We start from the raw sequence: 22,032 nt of genomic DNA, 5'->3' as shown, positions 1-22,032 counted from the left end.
GCTTGGGGGTTCTTGGTCATAGAAACTTGTGGTGATCAGGGATGTTGGGTTGCTGTCGTCCTGCCTCTCTTGTCCGATCACTCAGGTTTGATGACGGTGGGGAGATGGGCGCTGATGTCCTGTGAAAGCCTTCATGACCTTGTTACCTGCTCGCTCTCCCTTTTAGTTATGCTGTAATAATTAGGGCTGCTGGAGTCTAAAACTCTCTGTAAAACTGTTTGTCAACCAGCATTGTACATTATTGACTACATTCTCTGTTGTTTTACCCCGAGGGCATTCTGATGGAAACCTGTTTACCCGCCGAGGTTAAGGATTAAAGTCGAGACTGCCGGGACAACGATGCTGCTCCTGTCAGATGTGACGGGTCTGGAGTAATTGCAACGACAAGAAATCACTACAGACTTTATTGAAGACTAGAGCGGATAACAACTCTATTATTATTTAATTGTTTATTTATCTATTTATTACCAGTTATGACTTTTAGATCATTTAATTCTGTGTTTGTATGATTTGTGTAAATCGTGTATTTATTTAAAGTATCCTTCAGGCCACCCAAGAAGGATGGGCCCTGCTGAGTCTGGTTCCTCTCAAGGTTTCTTCCTGTAATTTTCAGGGAGTTTTTCCTTGCCACAGTCGCCCTCGGCTTGCTCAACAGGGGTTTTTGTATCTGTTGGTCCTGGATTTTGTAAAGTTGCTTTGAGACAACGTATATTGTAAAAAGCGCTATATAAATAAAGCTGACTTGACTTTTAGAAGTAAAAAAATCTCGTAATGTCACGCCCCCCGGTTAGGCACTCGCGCCCCCCCAGACAAGTACTCGTTGAAAACCCCTGTTGTACATTGCACATCTGTTAATGTTTACTGCGAAGGACGCTCTCATAATAGTTTATGTTAGATATCACATTTACTTATTCTATTTACTTAGTCACGTAGTTTTGTACACATTTTGTAGTGTTGTATCTATCCAGCTACCCATATGTATGTCTATTTATATGTCTGTTTATCTGTCTGTTTATCTGTCTATCTATCTATCTATCTATCCGTCTGTCTATTTATATGTATATCCGTCCGTCCGTCCGTCCACCCGTCCGTCCGTCCGTCCGTCCGTCTATCTCTATCTGTATATCTAACTATCTGCCTGTCTGTCCATCTGTCTATATGTCTGTCTATCTATCTGTTGTCTGTCTGTCCATCTGTAAGAACCATATAATAGAAGTAGAAATAAGTTGAAATAACCATGAACCAGTTTAGGCCTGTAAATCTGATAAACTTTATGTCCAAAAGTATGTGGACACCTGACTACAAGCTTGCTGGATGTGCTTGTTGATCCTATTACAAAACAACAGGCAAAATAAGACATTAGTAGCCTAATGGGAAGAGTTTTGGTCTATCAATTGAAAAGTTAAAAGTTTAAATCCCAGCTCTGCCACTGTTGAGCCCTTGAGCAAGGCCCTTAACCCTGTCTGCTCAAGGGGCGCCGTACAACGATTGACCCTGCGCTCTGACCCCAGCTTCCAAACAAGCTGGCATATGCGAAGAAACAATTTCACTGTACTGGACACATGAATATGTATATATGACAAATAATGGCATTCTATTAATATTAGTGCCCGCCCCCCGTCATTACCTGACCACCCCTTTCACTGTACTCTACTCTACTCTACTCTTCTGATAACTCTTCCCATATGATTTTGAAGTGTGTCTATGGAAATCTGTGCCCATTTAGTTAAATGAGCATTAGTACGGCCAGGCAGTAATATTGGATGTAAAGGCCTGGTCCTCAATTGATATGTAAATTAATTCCAAAGGAGTTTGGTGGAGTTAAGATCACTGGTCTGTGCAGGTCACTGCAGTATGTCCACACCAAACTCATTAACCCATGTCGTTATTAACCTTAGTACCAGTCATGCTGGAACAGAAAAGGCCTTATGTGACATTTTCACATATAAAATATACAGCGGCACTGTATATTTTTATTTTAGTAAAAGCTTCTTCCCTGAAAAGCCCTTGGATGTAACATCTTCGACACAGCTGATCCATGAAGATCGGCTTAATCACGGCTACTGAAATCTGCAACTCAGTCCGGTGTCACAGCAGCCGTTCTAATAAGTACCTTCCAGTTTGCTGACTTGGATGGCTTACACTCCATAAGCATTTTGCGCTTGGTTACAGTGAGGCTGGGTTTATAGTGCCACTTAATGCAGCGTTTAAGCCTTTCACATGATGCACAACAAAGCCACGTATTGCAATATTACAAACTACACTGATCAGCCATTTTATCAGCTCCACTTACCATATACAGTGTATCACAAAAGTGAGTACACCCCTCACATGTCTGCAAATATTTCATTATATCTTTTCATGGGACAACACTATAGACATGAAACTTGGATATAACTTAGAGTAGTCAGTGTACAGCTTGTATAGCAGTGTAGATTTACTGTCTTCTGAAAATAACTCAACACACAGCCATTAATGTCTAAATAGCTGCAACATAAGTGAGTACACCCAACAGTGAACATGTCCAAATTGTGCCCAAATGTGTCGTTGTCCCTCCCTGGTGTCATGTGTCAAGGTCCCAGGTGTAAATGGGGAGCAGGGCTGTTAAATTTGGTGTTTTGGGTACAATTCTCTCATACTGGCCACTGGATATTCAACATGGCACCTCATGGCAAAGAACTCTCTGAGGATGTGAGAAATAGAATTGTTGCTCTCCACAAAGATGGCCTGGGAGATTGCTAACACCCTGAAACTGAGCTACAGCATGGTGGCCAAGGTCATACAGCGGTTTTCCAGGACAGGTTCCACTCGGAACAGGCTTCGCCAGGGTCGACCAAAGAAGTCGAGTCCACGTGTTCGGCGTCATATCCAGAGGTTGGCTTTAAAAAATAGACACATGAGTGCTGCCAGCATTGCTGCAGAGGTTGAAGACGTGGGAGGTCAGCCTGTCAGTGCTCAGACCATACGCCGCACACTGCATCAACTCGGTCTGCATGGTCGTCATCCCAGAAGGAAGCTGACGCACAAGAAAGCCCGCAAACAGTTTGCTGAAGACAAGCAGTCCAAGAACATGGATTACTGGAATGCCCAGTGGTCTGACGAGACCAAGATAAACTTGTTTGGCTCAGATGGTGTCCAGCATGTGTGGCGGCGCCCTGGTGAGAAGTACCAAGACAACTGTATCTTGCCTACAGTCAAGCATGGTGGTGGTAGCATCATGGTCTTGGGCTGCATGAGTGTTGCTGGCACGGGGAGCTGCAGTTCATTGAGGGAAACATGAATTCCAACATGTACTGTGACATTCTGAAACAGAGCATGATCCCCTCCCTTCGAAAACTGGGCCTCATGGCAGTTTTCCAACAGGATAACGACCCCAAACACAACCTCCAAGATGACAACTGCCTTGCTGAGGAAGCTGAAGGTAAAGGTGATGGACTAAACCCAATTGAGCACCTGTGGCGCATCCTCAAGTGGAAGGTGGAGGTGTTCAAGGTGTTTAACATCCACCAGCTCCGTGATGTCATCATGGAGGAGTGGAAGAGGATTCCAGTGGCAACCTGTGCAGCTCTGGTGAATTCCATGCCCAGGAGGGTTAAGGCAGTGCTGGATAATAATGGTGGTCACACAAAATATTGACACTTTGGGCACAATTTGGACATGTTCACTGTGGGGTGTACTCACTTACTGTATATGTCTTTACACAGTGCCGTTATTTGTATATTTACAATAAAAAATGACAATAAATAACAGTTTACAACAATAATTAGTAAATTCTATCCTCCCTTTATACCCATAACTCCTGCAGCCTCTTCAGACATGAACAAGCAAATAAATACTTTACAAAGTACATGACAGGAATCTGTTTTTGGAACCCAAGGGTCTGACCAGCCCAAATTACCTTTCATCTTTCTTATCTCCCGGTTCTCCTCTCTTCCTCTGAAACGCTCTTTGCTCTTGCTCCAAATGTCATTTTTAAAGAACAAATGTGAAATATTAAAAGCTGGATTCTACCCATTGTCTACCCCTCTCCTTCCCCTACCCCCCGTCGAGTCTGAGTGTAGTAAGTAGAAACGCTTTCAACTTTGCCATTAACTTCGGAGTCACTTGGCGTGAGAAGCATGGTGGGCCTCGCAGACAAAAGGCCGTCCCACATCTAAAGACGCCGGTGGGAGAGTTAGGTTCCAAATGTCACCTACGTGAGCAACATTGAAAGTACGTGTGGCTCAGGTGCTATACATTATACATGATGGTGAGATTTAAGTTACACTATAGGGTTGAGATATTGGTATGACAGAGCAATCAGAAGAAAGAGAAGAGAGTGAAGATCTAGAAGAAGATGTGGACGCTCTTCAAGTTGGAGCAGCCAAGTGGAGATGCTTTATATTAGGGATGCATCGATACCATTTTTTCCCAACCGAGTACGAGTACAAGTACATGTATTTTTGTACTTGCTGATACCGATACCGATTTAGAATACCGTTTCTTTTAAACAAAAACACACGTGAGAAGTGACGAGAAGTTTAATGATACCACGTCCAAAAATGCACGTCAACAAGTAGCGAGTGATCAAAGTGTTTGTGCGCTGATGTGATGAAATCAAGGAGGAAAAATCAATGAATCTGAGTGGATTTGGCAACACGAACAGCACGGATTGTTCTGTAGTAAATATTTTTGCAATGTTGGTGTTTTGTAGAGAACGATCAGGTCAGAAATACTGTAAAACGTGTGTGTGTGCTGATGTATTCTGATATAAACTATATTATCCCTATATTATGTTTACACTCCTCTCCTGCGTTTCCCCTCACACCGTATCCTGCGTTCTCATTAACTGTTCGACATGTCACTCATTCCCAGTCGCACATCTGAGATCAGATATCTGACGTGCTAGAGAACTCGGCGAGCCGGTCGGATCGAGTTGTTGGATAGTTCACACTTAGCGATCGAGAGCCGAGTTTTGATCGGTGAACGAACGCCGAGTTGCTCCAGAGCCGGCAAATCTAGCGCCGACCAGTCGCCGAGCGAAAATCAGGGCGAAAATCGTGTAGTGTGAACCAGGCATAACGCAGCAACGTGCACTAGGCACACGGTATCGGATGAGTACAAGTTAATGAGCGCGGTATCGGGCAAATACCCGATACTAGTATCGGTACTCATGCATCTCTACTTCATATAATCATTTTTGTTGCTCCCATATATATATATATATATAGTCCCAAGCCCGGATAGAAATAGGAGGGTTGTGTCAAGAAGATCAACTGTGGCGACCTCTATATATATATATATATATATATATATATATATATATATATATATATATATATATATAGAGAGAGAGAGAGAGAGAGAGAGAGAGAGAGAGAGAGAGAGAGGTCGCCACAGTTGATATATATATATATTTCTATTTTCTATTTTCTCCTATTTCTATCCGGGCTTGGGACTGGAATTGAGATCACACTGACAAGTGCACCTCCAAAAGCTAGGGGGTTTCAGGGGCTTTTTGCTCTGTCTAGTAGGGCGGTAAGAAAAACATCCAAACCCAGCTACTTTTAACCAAAAAAATACATCAAGTCTGCCAAATGCGAGGGCGCTTAGGTGGCGAAATGCTAAAACACGCTAGCACACCAGAGCTGAAACCTCGAACTCGTTGGTTCGAAACTCAACTCTGCTACCGGCAGGCTGGGTGCCTACACAAACGATTGGCTTGCTGTTCATACAGGGTGGGAGCCGGACGGGCCTCTGCTGGCTGATTGATGGCGCCTGCACAGAGGCGATGGATAACATTACGCTTCCTCTCTACTGATGTTGACCTCCACTCTGATTGAGGAGAGCTGTGACTAACACACGTCTCCTCCGACATGTGTGCAGACGCTTTTATCCAAAGCGACTTACAGTAAACAGTCCAAGCAATTGAGGGTCGCTCTCCTCAATCGGGGCAGGAGTCAGCACCAGTAGAGAGGAAGCGTAATGCAGTCGGGTAATTGGATATGACTAGATTGGGAGGACAATTGGAGGAAAAAAGGCAGTTTGACCTGCCTTATATAGAGGGTGGGTAGCACTGTCGCCTCACAGAAAGAAAGTCCTGGGTTTAGTTCCCAGGTGGAGCGGTCCGGGTCCTTTCTGTGTGGAGTTTGCATGTTCTCCCATACCCCTTTTCCACCGACGCGGCACTGAGCCCGTTCCAGTTTCCGAACTTGATTTTGAACCGGTTCCGCGTGTTTCCACCGGAAAAAAGAGGTTCCAGACAGAGAACTAGCGGGCCAATCTGGCACCACAGAATACTGGGTTTTTCAGCCCGAACCGTGACGTCCGTCAGTGGGCGTGTCGTGTTGTACAGCATAGCGCGTTAGCAACAATGGCGTCCGCTGGTGTCTCATATGGAGCTTAACGCTGCATTTTTATCTTTTAAACTTCACCTGATTACATTTCGAGCCAGTTTGCCGCTGATATTTTCAAAGCGCCTTTAAAAAGGTGAACTGTGTGATATTACGAGGTAAACGTGACCCGGACAGAACGAAACACGCTTAACGTGAAAAATAAAGCGTGAAGCTTTTTCAACTCCCCGAGCTGCATAAACACACGTGAAGTAAATACAGTTAAACACAGATACACGTGGTATTTTAGACTGGATTTGATGTTAATTTCACACAGATTAATGCTCATGTTGTGGAACTTTAATGATGTTTCACCGCTCGAGACGAGCGCTGAGCAAATCGGCTATTTGCGCCGAGAGTTGCGGTGAAAGCGAAGCGCAAAACTCCTCTCAGGTCAATGAACTAAAGAAAACAACAACTGAGACAAACACGTCACGTCTTCTTATCACCAATAGTTAGATCGCTGCTTTTTACATAAAAACAAACATCTGTAACAGCAGCACAAATGCTCGTATATAATCTACACACTCCGCCATGATATCACTTCTCTTAACTCTTAGTAAGTAACACCCACCGATGATGACGCTGCTTGGTTCTCAAAAACTGGTGGAAACGCGCGTCAGTTCTCTACAGAACACCAAGGTTCAGAGAAACCTGAACAGAACCGGTTCAAGAACCATGTTTTTTTTGGTGGAAAAGGGGTACCAGTGTCTGCGTGGGTTTTATTCGTTTCAGGTGTTTGGCAGACTTCACAGGTTGGTGTGTTTCCCAATTTTATGGCACTATGCAAAGCAAAGGTTTGGTTTCTTAAAAGCGATCACTGAAGCGAGAGCTAAACAGCTCATTGGTTCTCACCTCGTTTTGCAGTTCGTCATCACTCCTGGTAGACGCCAGCATCTCAAACAGGGAGGTACAGAGTTCCTCAGCGCTGGACGAGCCCATGTTGCCTCCGGACAGGTATTTGTCCACCTCTCTCCTGAGAACGGAGCTGTCCGCACTGCTGCTTTGGCTCACAGCGCCAGCGGAGCTAGCTCCAGCCGTCTCTGACCCAGTGCTCTGTCCGGCAACGTGGTTGCTCAGGAAGCTGGTGAAGTCCAGGCCGCACCCATCGCTGTTCTCGTCGTCCAAGGGAAGAGTGTCCGGGGTGTCTAGAACGTACGTGTCGAAAGAGAAGGCGATGTTCCGCCCAAAGGACGTCCCATGATCCAGAGGTTTACTGGAGGTCTGGGTCTGGATGAACGCCTCTACCTGGGATTCTCCGAGCTGGGCCACCAGACGGCCCACAGCAGCGCAGGAGGCTTCAGCCGCTGACGCCGGGAAAGGGCCGAACATCTGCTTGATGGCTCGGGTTTCTTCATGGCCGACCTGGTCTTTGTTGTGGAACGTTTTGAACAAGAAGACGGCGGCACTTTCAATAGCCTCCTGTCCGTACTCTGTACCCACTGCAAACACAGACAGAACACAGGAAGCACATGGTGACTACCGAGCAGATTTATTAAACCAAAAGTGTCTCTGTAACGTATGCTAAGGCAGCGAGGAAAAGATCTGAACCAATTAAGACCATCTAGACTAGACTGTGCGTTTCTAGGCTGTTGAGCACTAAAGAAATTCTTCTTCAGCCAGATTTCAGCCACAGCGTACTTTAATAATGAAAGAGAACGGGACTGACTGTCCAATTAAAGAATAAAATATGAGCCGGAGAGGGGAAGACAGGGATTTGGCCCAATTAAAATTTTCTGAATGCATTTTATTCTCTACCCACTGCAGTCTGTCTTTACATAATGGCCAGTTCTTGTGCATTTTGCCAGGTGTGAAACGGAGAAAGTACCGGTTGCTTGTGGTCGAAACCAATTCTGCGAGGTGTGGATGCAAACTGCAGGAAGCACAGAGGTCAGGGACAATACAGAATGTGTAATCACACCGTCCATCTAACTGTGGAGGAAGCTTCCGTCAGCAATGAGATGTTTAATCATTTTAAAAAAGTTAAATGTCTAGAATAAACACTCAACAAAAGTAGGAGAAAAATGTGGATAAAATGTGGGTCGCTTGAAAAAAAAGTTTTAAAAACCCTGATCTAAGGAGCTGTGTGGAGGAACTTCAGGGACCTGCACAAACCCCTGACCTGAATCCTACTGAACAGCTTTGGGATAAACTGGAACATCATTTGCCAGTCATTGTTTCCAACTGGCTGCTCCCAGTTCAATCTAGTCAGGCACTAGGCTGATGTACAACTACGGCCTCTGCAGTCAGGTTGAGGAGTCTAGTGAGCACCAGTGATGGCAGGGGAAAAGATGAGGCTAGCGACTGCACTTAATAAAGAGTGTGTGGTAGTCTCGGCTCTCGGCCAGTGTGGAATAAGGGAATTAGAAAGATTGGATTGGAAGCAAATAGAGTTTACTATTAAAATTATAATCCGAATATAAATCATAACATTGTATGTTAAGCGTCCCAACTTAACGCAACGTTTAAACACCATTCAACAATAGTCTGTTACAGTAATCTTTAGCTTCTATGTACGTTAAGCATTGAAAAGGCCTCACTAAAGTTGTGCCTTAACTCTTTCACTACACCCCCCCCCCCCCCCAGTTTGATTGATGACAAAGGACCTCTTGCTGTGGTTTAACACCATAAAAGCTCGAAGCTTTTTGACAGTCATTTTAAGTCATTTCCTGATGTACGCTTACATTCATCTTACTAAGGGCACCTTAAACTCGACACAGACTCAGCTTTTATCAAAGACTGTGCAACTTCTCAGGGACGTACAAAAAACGTCCTTCACTGCCACCATTGAAAACGTGCTACACCCGCTGTGAGATGTGTCCGCCTTCTATTCAGAGGAACTACGGTGGGATTAGCAGGTTGAGAAAAAGCTCTGCCACGTTCCAATCTGTGGCCTGCTGCTTTTCCTGCACCCTACTTCCCTTATTAAGCTTACCCCCCTACCGAAGGGATCAGAACAGCAATATGAGCAACGGGACGGGAAACAGCGTGCAGCACGGTCTTACTACAGCTGCGTTCTCAGGGATTTCCATCTAATCTAATTATTAGACACGTCAGTACGGCTAAAGTCTGAAGCTCTGTGACCCAAACACTAACGTTCACCTTTGTGTCTAATCATGTTTGGAACTGTGGATGAACACCAGGCATGTACTGTATACATTAATTCATTTATTCATCTTTTGTAACTGCTTTATCATGCTGTCAGGGTCACTGGGGCTGACGCCTACCTGGCAACACTAGGTGCAAGGTGGTAACCCACCCTGGACAGGGTGCAGATCTAAACCTGTTTAATCTTTTGATTACAACTAGTGGCAAACACATCTTTGGGGAGAAAGGAGGAACGTTTTCCGTGTAATATGCAATCTGAGTAAAATTTAAACTTTAACTTTTGTGTTTAGCGGTTTAATCTCTTGATGCATGCTCAATAATCCAGGTACACAAATCCACAAAGATGAATCAGTTCATCAGTACACAAGTTTGGTGTAGCGATACGTTTAGATGGCCCCTTTGACTCCCCGTTCAAACCAGTGTTTCTCTTTGTCAAGGATCTGCACATCTTCATCATTAAATGAGTGGCAGGTGAGTGTAAACCGCAGAGTCCTGGCCAAAAGAGGTCGATCTTCCATGCTGAGCCATCCGTTTAGCCAGTGGCTGTTTAGTTTCCCCGATGTACAGTTCCCGGCAATCCTCCCGGCATGTAACAGCATACACTACGTTACTCTGTTTGTGTTGAGGGATCCGATCCTTAGGGTGAACTGATTTCTGGGGTAGTGTGTTAAGGGGTTTGAAAGCAACTGAAACGCGGTGTTTGGAGAAAATCCGTCTCAATTGTTCTGATACTCCCGCCACACACGAAATCACCACTGGTTTGCGTTTAGACAGCGGTTGTCCTTCTCCTCCCTTCGATCCACTGGAACCGTGTTTGGGCATTTTTCCGGCAGGTTGGGGTTATTCACCACCAGCTCAGACTGAAGAAGTCACTTGGATGAGTGTCGAAACATATCGCTACAACAAACTTGTGTCCAGATGAACTGATTCAACCTTGTGGATAACGGTTTAATGTTTTTCATTTGCATGGCACATCAAACATGAGGCAATTCTAGCAATCATACGCCAATTAAGTTAGTGTAACAGAGTTTTCTGTGATAGTGTGCTGATAATGTTTGATGTGTGTGTTTACGTATTTAGTGAATTTTGTCACTTTGGGGATTCCATAATCAATGGAAAAGTTTGCTTCTCTGCACACGTGATCATCTTATGCTCCCGGTAGTTTGTCTATGTAGAGTTTCTTTCTTTCTTTATAAACTCAGCAAACTATAAAGACGCTCGGTTACATCAGCAATCGGTTAAACAAAATGTCCAAGATGTCAAAGTCTAAAGCAGCTAAAAACACGACTCGGGTAACCAAGTCTGGAAAACTCCCAACCAATTCTCTGACTGTGGGGGAAGAGGGGGTGTCATAACATGGACGAGTATTTTTGTCTTTGAGACAGAACATGAAGCCCTGCACCGTCGCTGGATGTTCTAGGTTTACATTCAACTATTAAGGTAGCTGTGCTGTGTATTGTAGCTTCCATTTATTTTATCATTTAATTTATGAGTGTAATTTAACGACGGCCGTGAGATGTGGCTCTTCTGTGAAATCTGTGAGCACGTTTTCCCATGAATTCAGGAACATAAGGAGGACATGCCGAACCTATCACAGGCAGTGAGCGGAGGTGATAACTGAACCCAGGACCGCATCCCGCCTGCTGTGCCACCGTATCGCCCGAGATTGACAAGGCAGTACACAAAGACCACATTAATAGACTCGCTAAATATGATAGTCATCTCTATTTGGAGTTCTTAATATTCAATGACGAATGACGCGCCACTGAACTACTTGCTTAAGGATCTTCAAAGGAGAAGAGATGATCGGACAGATTTTTTGCAGAAATGATGGTAGTCTGGCTTGTTTTTTGTAATCAGGCTCTACCAAAATCAGTCTGTTGTGTAAAATAACCAATCACAAAGTGAACACACACATACACGGTACTTAAATCTTACATATATGAAGCATATGTGTATATATAATACCTACTACTATTACTACTACTACTTCTAATAATAATAATAATAATAGATCTGTATTGTAATACGTTTTATTTGATGCAGTAAAACACTTGACCCCTCTGTATAGTTTTATTAATAGCTGGGTGATGTTGCATTTGTAAATAGAAACTAACCTAAGATAGTGCATGATAGTGCTAGTGCATGTGTACATAGACAAGGTTTAGCGAGGTGGGCAAGTAGCCTCTAACACAAATCAGCAGCTTTTTAATCTCTTTGGTAAACCCTAACACAAGCCATAGAGGCTACTTGATTACCTCGAAACAAGCAGTTACGGGGTTAAGGGTAGGGATGCACCGATCCAACTTTTTCAGTTCCGATACCGATCCGATACATATACTTTGCAAATCGGCCGATACCCGATACCGATCCGATACCATTGTTGAATTAATAAACCGTATACTTTATCACGTGGGAAAGACTTAAGGCATCAGGATCGACTTAAACATTACTAAGTTTGCAAAACAAAATATAATTAACACAGATATAAATGTACTGAACTGCTATTTATTTGTCAATAAAATAATAAACAGGCATCTTAATATTTCAGTGTTATTTTCACTCAACGAGTGAGCATCCGACGCTGCCTTGGTGACCAAATCAATCCCAGCATTCATTGCGGGTCGGGTGCGCTTTTCTTACAGAAAAATAAACACGGCTGACGGGGCGGAGAAACGAATGGAGTTATTATCAAACGTAAATAAAATATTACTGATTTTTAACTTGTATAAACTTATACCGAGTGTTTTTATTTGCAAGTTCGAGCTTGTCAGGAAATGTAACGGTTATCGGTTCATGAAGGGAAATGTTATATTGACGTTAGCGTTAGCGCTGTGCTACCTCAGTTCATTGGTTTTAATGGCAAGATGCTAAATCCTAAACCCGATGGAATCGCTATGTAAGGCGTTCGAATAACCTGATTTATGAGTTGATGACTTATTAGAATCCTCTCTACTGAGGCAGCCGCTTATGTAGACAGTAAGACAGCGAGGCAGCTCACTAGGTTTTCGAACACACCCATAATGTGGCTGCTGACAATGAGAAAAACAGTAGTAGCTTAAATAACTTTTTCAAATAAACTTTAAATATTTAGTGCAAACAGTAATTCAAAGCATGCTTAGCATGCGTCGCAAACGAACTAAAGTGAACGTATCGGACCCATGGATCGGCCTGATTATCCGATATCCGATCCATCTCATTTTGGTAATATCGGGACCGATATCCGATCCTAATATCGGATCGGTGCATCCCTAGTTAAGGGCCTTGTTTAAGGGCCCAATGGTGGAACCTGGCAGGGCTGGGGCTAAATCTGCAGCCTTCCAATTACTAATCTGGTACCTTAAAAGCTGAGCTACCACTGCCCAGTTAAATAATGATTACACATGCTTTCCTGCTGTCCCAATACTTTTGAAAAATGAGTTTGTGAATCATACCTATTTGCTTGGCCGCTTGCAGAACACCTTTCAGCTCCTGAGAGAGGATCTGTTCCTCCCTCTTTTTCTGGTGTCGTGTGAAGAACTGGACAACTTTCTGCCATGTCAGGCCCTCGCTGGCAAACGTTTTCTGCCTGTTCAGTCGCTTGGCCTGCATGAAAAGGAAACGCATCAAATCCTTTAATATGCCATAATACGAAGATATTACAAATGCAAAAACAAAGACCTGTTTAAATTAGCAGAGGTAATCAAGCGTGTTAGCGCTGTGTCACTGCATCAGCACTTTTGTGTCCTGGTGTACAGAAGAAAGCAGAATCTGTAGCTTTTGCTGAAGCTGCTGATTTAATGGAGTCTAACGTGAAATTTAGCACATCCTTCTAAAAGCCAAAAAACTTACGGGACAAAAAGATTAAATAAAAAAGAACATTGAAAAAACTACATCTGTCTGCTGCAAGGACATCAGTAATGTAGGAGACATGAAGGCTGGTTAATAGAGGTACTAGGCCAAGGACACAATACACACGGTGATGCGTCAGCTCAGCGAACATGAAAGTCTAAAAGTCCAGAACAAGCCTCTGTAAGGATGTGTTCATCTCTGTTATATCAGTAATTCACAAAATAAATAAACCAAACCACATGGTGTCCTCCACTGCATCCTGGTACCATCTTTCCTCCTGGACAAAACAAGATTTGTCTGACCAGTCATCCTTACCCCATTGCTCCGATGTCCACTGTTGGGCATTGGCGTGGGCACTTTGACTTGTTCTTGACTATGCAGCTCCGTACACAGAAGGGTTTGATGCACTGTGTGTTGTGACACATTCAGCTCATCACCAGAACAAAATAGCTCTTCTTTTTGGCTTCACATCCTCTGGCATCAAGAAGTCTCGGACGCCCAACAACCTGTCAGCGGCTCATGCCTTGTCCCTCCTCTATTCACTGTTGGTGGCCAATCTTTGCTATTTTGGAAAGACTTCAACCCAGTTGTTGAGTTACTCAGGCATTTATGGTGATCACATCAGCTGTAACATCAGCCCAACACTTAATACAATGCATGGTCAGACAAATGTGGAGACATAACAATGAGCTAGCTGGACATCCCATTTCAAAACCAAGTGCAGAGCTAGTGTTGGCCCCCACTTTACAAATGTACACAGCCTTCTTTATTTTGAAAAGGTTTTTTGAAGTGTGTGTGTAGGAATTTGTGTCCATCTGGTAAGACCATCATTACTGATGTTGGACAAAAAGGTCTTGAAGTCTTCCTTAAGTTTTTCAGCGGTGAGGTCAGGGCTTTATGCAAGCCATTAAAGTTCCTTCACACCAAACTTATTAATCCATGTCTTGATTAACGTTACAGCAGGAAAAGGCCTTCCTCAAACTGTTGCCACACAGTTAAAAGCAAAAAATACATTTTCTGTCAATAATTTTATACACCTGTTAGCAAAAGTGTCAATATTTATTTATATAATTAGGATTTTAATGTCATTAACCAAACATAGTAACTCGTTACACAAGATTTATCAGTTCAAGTCAGTCATGGACAATTTTGTATCTCCAATTCACCTCCACACAGATAGGACCTGGACCGTTCCAGCTGGGAATCAAACCCAGAACCTTCTTGCTGTGAGGTGACAGTGCTACCCACCAAGCCACCGTGCCACCCACTGCTCAGTATTTAAAACAAAACAAACAGTCTGTGAATAAGCAGATCATGCGACTTGCCTTTAAATCATACGGCTCGGTTGTGACGTCCTCCTGCCTGCTAACCGAGGAAAAAGAGCGCAGGGCCCCGGTAAGCCGAGGAGGAACCATAACTCTGCAGCTTAGTCGAGCGTCCAAGATGTGGTGCAATCATGTAGTAAAAGTGCCTGTTAGAAAACAATAGCGATGTTAAATCACGACAGTTAACTGCTTCACAGAACAAGACTCGGTCTTAGTCAGGAACCAGATCATTAAATCACGAGCCTGATCATCTATCACCTCAGCAAACGTTCTGAAATAGTGGTTTATACTGAGGGGAATCAATCAGGATGAAAGTTTGCAGTCGTGAATAAGCAAAAAAGTGAAGAACTGATTTACGGATTGCATTCAAAATACAGCATGTTGTTAGTGGCAGTTGTTGCCTAGTGATTAAGGTAAGCAGAAGGTTGCTGGTTCTAACCCCACCACTGCTACTGTTGAGGCCTTGAGCAAGGCCCTTAACCATAAATGGCTTAGACTGTATAGTGTAAATGTAACGTAAGAAGATTAAAAGTGCCAAATGTACTAAGGTAACCTACTGTCTGCAGTATAATCTGGAATATGAGGTGAATTATATTTAAACAGATTAAATAAATAAAACGTTATCTTTGGTTTGTGCTTTTAAACCTATTAATATTATGCACCCACATATCTGTATCTGACAGGTAAAATCAGTAGTTCAGGTGCCTCATGTTTTACACACTTTGGTTACATTCATAACAGAACAGGTAGTAACTGGTTACACAAGAGTCATCAGTTCAAGTTTTAATGTCAAACACAGTCATCTACAATTGACCTCACTTGTATGTCTTTAGACTGTGGGAGAAAACCGGAGCTCCCGGAAAAAAACCCACACAGACACGGGGAGAACATGCAAACTCCACACAGAAAAGACCCGGACCGCCCCGCCTGGGGATCGAACCCAGGACCTTCCTCCTGAGAGGTGACAGTAGCTGAGGTAAAACCCTTTACTAGCTTTGCACAGTCTAGCGACTTGTTAAGAGTAAAAAAAAAACATTACCAGCCTGCACAGTGGAAACACCTTTTAATCAGCTAAGACGAAGTTTTTTTGGATGAGCAAACCGTTTAAGTTTGCTTTCACACTGGGAAAACTTAATTGGTAAAGAAAAAAGTAAGAAGCTCAGTATTTACTTTCCCTGAGGAGCTTAAACAGGCTGAACAGTTATTTTCTGACAGTGAGAGAGGCCACCATTTAGTCTGGAATTCAGCCTAACACACTTTCACAAATCTAAAGGGAGTTTCTGACTTAAGCAATAGAACACGAGAGGCACTCATCTTCGGTTCGTGCCTGCGACCAAATCACAGCCGTGATGTTATTCACGATAACACACGACCTCGAGTGTTCTATTGCTTTTATACAACAGTTTTTACAAAATAAAGAAAGAAAATAAACCAAAGAAGCCCTGAATTTCATAATAAATATGCTTTAATATTGACAATAACTTCCGCCAAAAAGTAGTTCCACAACGAATATAAAGTTTAACACTACAAAGCAGACATCCCAAGTTGCAAAAACTCATTTCAGGGAGGTAAGAACAACAAGAAGAAGAAAGCAAGAACCTCCGAAGGGAAAAAAAAAGAAATAAAAAAACCTCTCGCACACACCAAAGGATTATGGGTGATAACAGAACTTCTAGATGCTGCTAACAGGGCTATTAAGCTAACTGTTAGCGTTACAAACACATTAATGTTCCCTACATAGTGCGCTAGATTGTGTATCAGATCATGGATATACAGGGGTTGGACAAAATAACTGAAACACCTGTCATTTTAGTGAGGGAGGTTTCATGGCTAAATTGGACCAGTCTGGTGGCCAATCTTCATTAATTGCACATTGCACCAGTAAGAGCAGAGTGTGAAGGTTCAATTAGCAGGGTAAGAGCACAGTTTTGCTCAAAATATTGCAATACACACAACGTTATGGGTGACATACCAGAGTTCAAAGGAGGACAAATTGTTGGTGCACGTCTTGCTGGCACATCTGTGACCAAGACAGCAAGTCTTTGTGATGTATCAAGAGCCACGGTATCCAGGGTAATGTCAGCATACCACCAAGAAGGACAAACCACATCCAACAGGATTAACTGTGGACGCAAGAGGAAGCTGTCTGAAAGGGATGTTCGGGTGCTAACCCGGATTGTATCCAAAAAACATAAAACCACGGCTGCCCAAATCACGGCAGAATTAAATGTGCACCTCAACTCTCCTGTTTCCACCAGAACTGTCCGTCGGGAGCTCCACAGGGTCAATATACACGGCCGGGCTGCTATAGCCAAACCTTTGGTCACTCGTGCCAATGCCAAACATCGGTTTCAATGGTGCAAGGAGCGCAAATCTTGGGCTGTGGACAATGTGAAACATGTATTGTTCTCTGATGAGTCCACCTTTACTGTTTTCCCCACATCCGGGAGAGTTACGGTGTGGAGAAGCCCCAAAGAAGCGTACCACCCAGACTGTTGCATGCCCAGAGTGAAGCATGGGGGTGGATCAGTGATGGTTTGGGCTGCCATATCATGGCATTCCCTTGGCCCAATACTTGTGCTAGATGGGCGCGTCACTGCCAAGGACTACCGAACCATTCTGGAGGACCATGTGCATCCAATGGCGGTGCCGTGTATCAGGATGACAATGCACCAATACACACAGCAAGACTGGTGAAATATTGGTTTGATGAACATGAAAGTGAAGTTGAACATCTCCCATGGCCTGCACAGTCACCAGATCTAAAAATTATTGAGCCACTTTGGGGTGTTTTGGAGAAGCGAGTCAGGAAACGTTTTCCTCCACCAGCATCACGTAGTGACCTGGCCACTATCCTGCAAGAAGAATGGCTTAAAATCCCTCTGACCACTGTGCAGGACTTGTATATATCATTTCCAAGACGAATTGACGCTGTATTGGCCGCAAAAGGAGGCCCTACACCATACTAATAAATTATTGTGGTCTAAAACCAGGTGTTTCAGTTATTTTGTCCAACCCCTGTATGTTCCCTACATAGTGCACTAGATAGTGAATTAGACAATTGATTTATGTTCCCTACACAGTGCGCTAGATTGTATTTTAGATAACGGATTTAAAACGTGCGTGCGTGTTTGTGTGCATGACGCTTGTCGTTAATGGCAACGCGTCAGCGGAGTAATACAGTTGTGGTGTGAAAAGACCGAATATCAGCACGGCTAGAACGCTTCTCAACCAATCAGATTGTAAGGTCGGAACTAACTGTTGTATAATCTCTGATACATTCCATTTCTAATTCAGTATCAAAACTGGGAGTAATGGGCAGTAAAGATACATACATACATACATGATGTGTGTGGGTGGTTTGTTTGTTTGCTTTACTATGTGACCATTTGTTGTTTAAATATAAAGGTCAACTTCAATTTTATGTACAGTGGATATGAAAAGTCTACACACCCCTGTTATAGCAGGTGTATGTAAAAATCAGACCAAGATAAATAATTTCAGATTTTTTCCACCTTTGTAACCTATATTAAGTGTGCACACCCTTCTATAATTGGGGGTGTGGCTTTGTTTAGAATAAACCAACCACATTCAAACCCATGTTAAACAGTAGGTAGTGACGCCTGCCATCAATTAAAGTGACTCTGATTAACCTCATATAAAGTTCAGCTTATGAAAGGTATCAGTCAGGGAGTACACACATTTCCAAGGCATTACATGTACCATGGAGCACAGTAAAGACGATCATTAAGAAGTGAATTAAATATGGACCAGTGGCATTAACAAAAAACTGGACATTCTTTCAGAACTGATGAAAAGACAAGAAGAAAACTGATCCAGGAGGCTGCCGAGAGGCTGAGAGAAACATTAAAGAAGCTGTAAAAATTTCTGGCAAGAGCTGGTTGTGTACTACATGTGACAACAATGAAATGATCTGTATGAAGTTTAAATTCACGTTCTATATACATCGGCCACTTTATGAATAAGCAAACAGGTCTTCGTTAATAATGTTATTATCCATCCAATCAGCAGCATGGACCAAGTGCTTTACATAATGTTTAGTCAACATCGGAATAGGGAAAATGTGATTTGACTAACTGATTAAATCTCAGACTGGGACATGGTTGCTTCTGCCAGATGTGGTGTTTTGACTGTCAGACACAGCTGATCTGTTGGTATTTCCACACAAATCCATTGCCTATAATTTACAACACTTGTAGCTCAGCAGTGAACTGGCCTATTGATCGTATGGTATCTGGTTCAAGCCCCACCATTACCAAGTTGCCACAGTTTAGCCCCTGAGCTATCGCCTGTATTCTTCAACCAGAATTGAACTTGTTGACCATAATTCCGAAAGGTGTGTCTGGCACAAAAGCAATACTGTGCATCATCAAAAGAACAACATACTCACAGTCAAGCATGGTGGTGGGAGCATTATGCTTTGGGGCTGTTTTACGTACAAGCTGTTAGTTGGCTTTTTAGCCTCCCTGAAGGTTCATTTTGATTTGTAAACCTAGAATGCTTTGTATCAAAGTGCTTATCAGGTTTTTAATTTGTCTGTTGCTGCAATATTTATATATTTTCTCTTATAACAAGAAAGTCATGTAAATAAGTATAGGGCTTATAAAAATGATTAAAGTTTAGCTCTTCTGTTAGCTTCAACCAATTTGTCCATTTCTCTTTGACTTCTCCCCTGGTATTTCCACCTTTTCACAGAATCAGGTTTGGGACGCCATAAGAGTTCAAATTATTTCCAGTGTTCTTTCAGATTACAGCATTTTAGCTAAAGCTTTTATCCAAAGCAATTTGTAAGTGCTCAGGGGCTAAACTGTGGCAACTTGGTAATGGTGGGGCTTGAACCAGAGACCATACGATCAATAGGCCAGTTCACTGCTGAGCTACAAGTGTTGTACAGTATATTATAGGCAATGGATTTGTGTGGAAATACCAACAGATCAGCTGTTTCTGACAGCTGTTAATTTTCCCTATTCCGATGTTGACTAAACATTATGTAAAGCACTTGGTCCATGCTGCTGATTAGATAGTATTATTAAAGAACACATGTTTAGTCATTAATAAAGAAGCCAATGTACATTTCTCTTCTAAGTGAATGTGAACTTTATACAGATCATATGGATATTGGTTTGGGAAGCTGTCCTTTTAGTTTAGCTACATCAACAAGCCTGAATGAATTAATAAACATCTACACCAATCAGTCATAACATTAAAATCACCTTCTTGTTTCTACACACATTGTACATTTTATCAGCTCCACTTACCATATAGAAGCACTTTGGAGTTCTACAGTTACTGACTGTTGTCCATCTGTTTCTCTACATACTTTGTTAGCTCCCTATCATGCTGTTCTTCAATGGTCAGGACCCCCACAGGGCCACCACAGAGCAGGTATTATTTAGGTGGTGGATCATTCTCAGCACTGCAGTGACACTGACATGGTGGTGGTGTGTTAGCGTGTGTTGTGCTGGTGTGAGTGGATAAGACACGACAATGCTGATGGAGTTTTCAAACACCTCACTGTCACTGCTGGACTGAGAATAGTCCACCAACCAAAAACATCCAGCCAACAGCACCCCATAGTCAGCGTCCTGCGACCACTGATGAAGGTCTAGAAGATGACCAACTCAAACAGCAGCAATAGATGAGCGATCGTCTCCGACTTTACATCTACAAGATGGACCAACTAGGTAGGAGTGTCTAACGGAGTGGACAGTGAGTGGACACGATATTTAATCAACTCACACCAGCACAACACACACTAACACACTAACACACTAACACACCACCACCATGTCAGTGTCACTGCAGTACTGAGAATGATCCACCACTTAAATAATACCTACTCTGTAGTGGTCCTGGGAGAGTCCTAAAAAGGTATGCAGAGGAACAGATGGACTACAGTCAGTAATTGTAGAACTACAAAGTGCTTCTATATGGTAAGTGGAGCTGATAAAATGGACAGTGAGTGTAGAAACAAGGAGGTGGTTTTAATGTTATGGTTGATCGGTGTATGTACTACAAAACTGCTGTGTAAGGTGACAGTGATACATTGTACAAGTGTAAAGAAGTGTTAATCATTTATCAGTGTAATCAGTAAGGTTTGTATTAAAGGTAAAGTCTTTTCGGAAGAGTAAAGATAAGATGTCAGTTTGTAGTGCTGCACGGAACACTGTTATAATGCTTTATACTGTATCAGTGGAACACGTGTTTTAAGAAATGCTATTTAAACTTACATTTAAAAGCTACTTCACATACGCGGTTAGTGAATTAGACCAGGTTTCTTTAAAAAGCTCTCAAATCTGAGGCATATAAAGTTGAGTAACTAGCTACAGGTCCAAACACACACCGTTCCTTCAGTGTGTCAATAAACCGGTTAGCTAGCACTACTAGCTCCTAGCTCATTATTAAACGCTACGTTTGTTCATGTCAGTAAAAAACGAATGTCATTTTAAAAGAATTACACTTAAGTATATTATACATGTCAAATAAAGCAAAATAAAGCAAAATAAACCAGACCTCAGCGTTAGCAGCTTTAAAATCCACTATACACTCAACTCCAGTAGCCGCGTTAGCTACCAGCCGGGTGCTGTGCTTGTGTGCCAGCATGAGCCGCACAGATTTCTGGGTAATGTAGTTCAATAGAGTTTCGATAGGCTTTACTTGAAACCGCCAGGCTTGGTTAGATTGACTACAACTTCCGCGTACGATAACGAACGCAGAAAATAAACGTAAATACTGCGTCAGTCGGTTCAGCAAAGTTCAGCAATAACTAAACTAAACTAATTACTATGTTTACAAATAAAATATTATGTTATAGATTGTTAAATATATTTTATGTGTAAAATTCCTCAAATGTCCCAGGCTCAAATTGTCTCTATCCTGGTGCTTTATACATATCATTTTGCCTAGTTTTCTCACACAATGCTTTAAAATTGGCCTAAATATATGTTACATGCTCAAAATTAATATAAAATTTAGGTTTTCACATCTACATTTTCATTTAAAGCATCTTACAGTACTGTGACGTACAAATATCAGTCAATTTTGTCCCAAACTCTTCAGACCTCTGCTAAAAAGCTGAAGCTAAGGAGAAATTTCACCTTCAGCACAACGTGATCCAAACCCTCTACATCAACTAGTTATAGATTTTAATGTATTTTATGTATAAAATTCCTCAAGTGTCCCAGGCTCAAATTGTCTCTATCCTGGTGCTTTATACATATCATTTTGCCTGGTTTTTTCACACAAAGCTTTAAAATTGGCCTAAATATATGTTACATGCTCAAAATTAATATAAAATTTACGTTTTCACATCTACATTTTTATTTAAAGCATCTTACAGTACTGTGACATGTACAAATATCAGTCAATTTTGTCCC

General features: G+C 42.4%; 1 protein-coding gene across 1 annotated transcript in view; it reads right to left on the bottom strand.

Moving 5' to 3' along the window:
* The window catches only part of ascc3 (activating signal cointegrator 1 complex subunit 3), a 283,422-nt gene extending 262,174 nt beyond the window's left edge, over positions 1-21,248 (bottom strand). The window contains exons 1-4 of the mRNA XM_062991400.1: positions 21,170-21,248; positions 14,636-14,781; positions 12,914-13,064; positions 7,227-7,813 (exon numbers count right to left, since the gene is read on the bottom strand). Coding sequence (XP_062847470.1) covers positions 7,227-7,813; positions 12,914-13,064; positions 14,636-14,725 — 828 coding nt within the window. The 5' untranslated portion in view covers positions 14,726-14,781; positions 21,170-21,248. The remainder of the gene's footprint in view (positions 1-7,226; positions 7,814-12,913; positions 13,065-14,635; positions 14,782-21,169) is intronic.
* Between the last annotated feature and the right edge of the window lie 784 nt (positions 21,249-22,032).

The sequence above is a fragment of the Trichomycterus rosablanca genome, chromosome 3 (genome assembly GCF_030014385.1).
Source record: "Trichomycterus rosablanca isolate fTriRos1 chromosome 3, fTriRos1.hap1, whole genome shotgun sequence".
Classification (NCBI taxonomy): Eukaryota; Metazoa; Chordata; class Actinopteri; order Siluriformes; family Trichomycteridae; genus Trichomycterus; species Trichomycterus rosablanca.
Note: the sequence above shows the minus strand (reverse complement) of the source record. Positions and strands in the feature narration are given on the sequence as shown.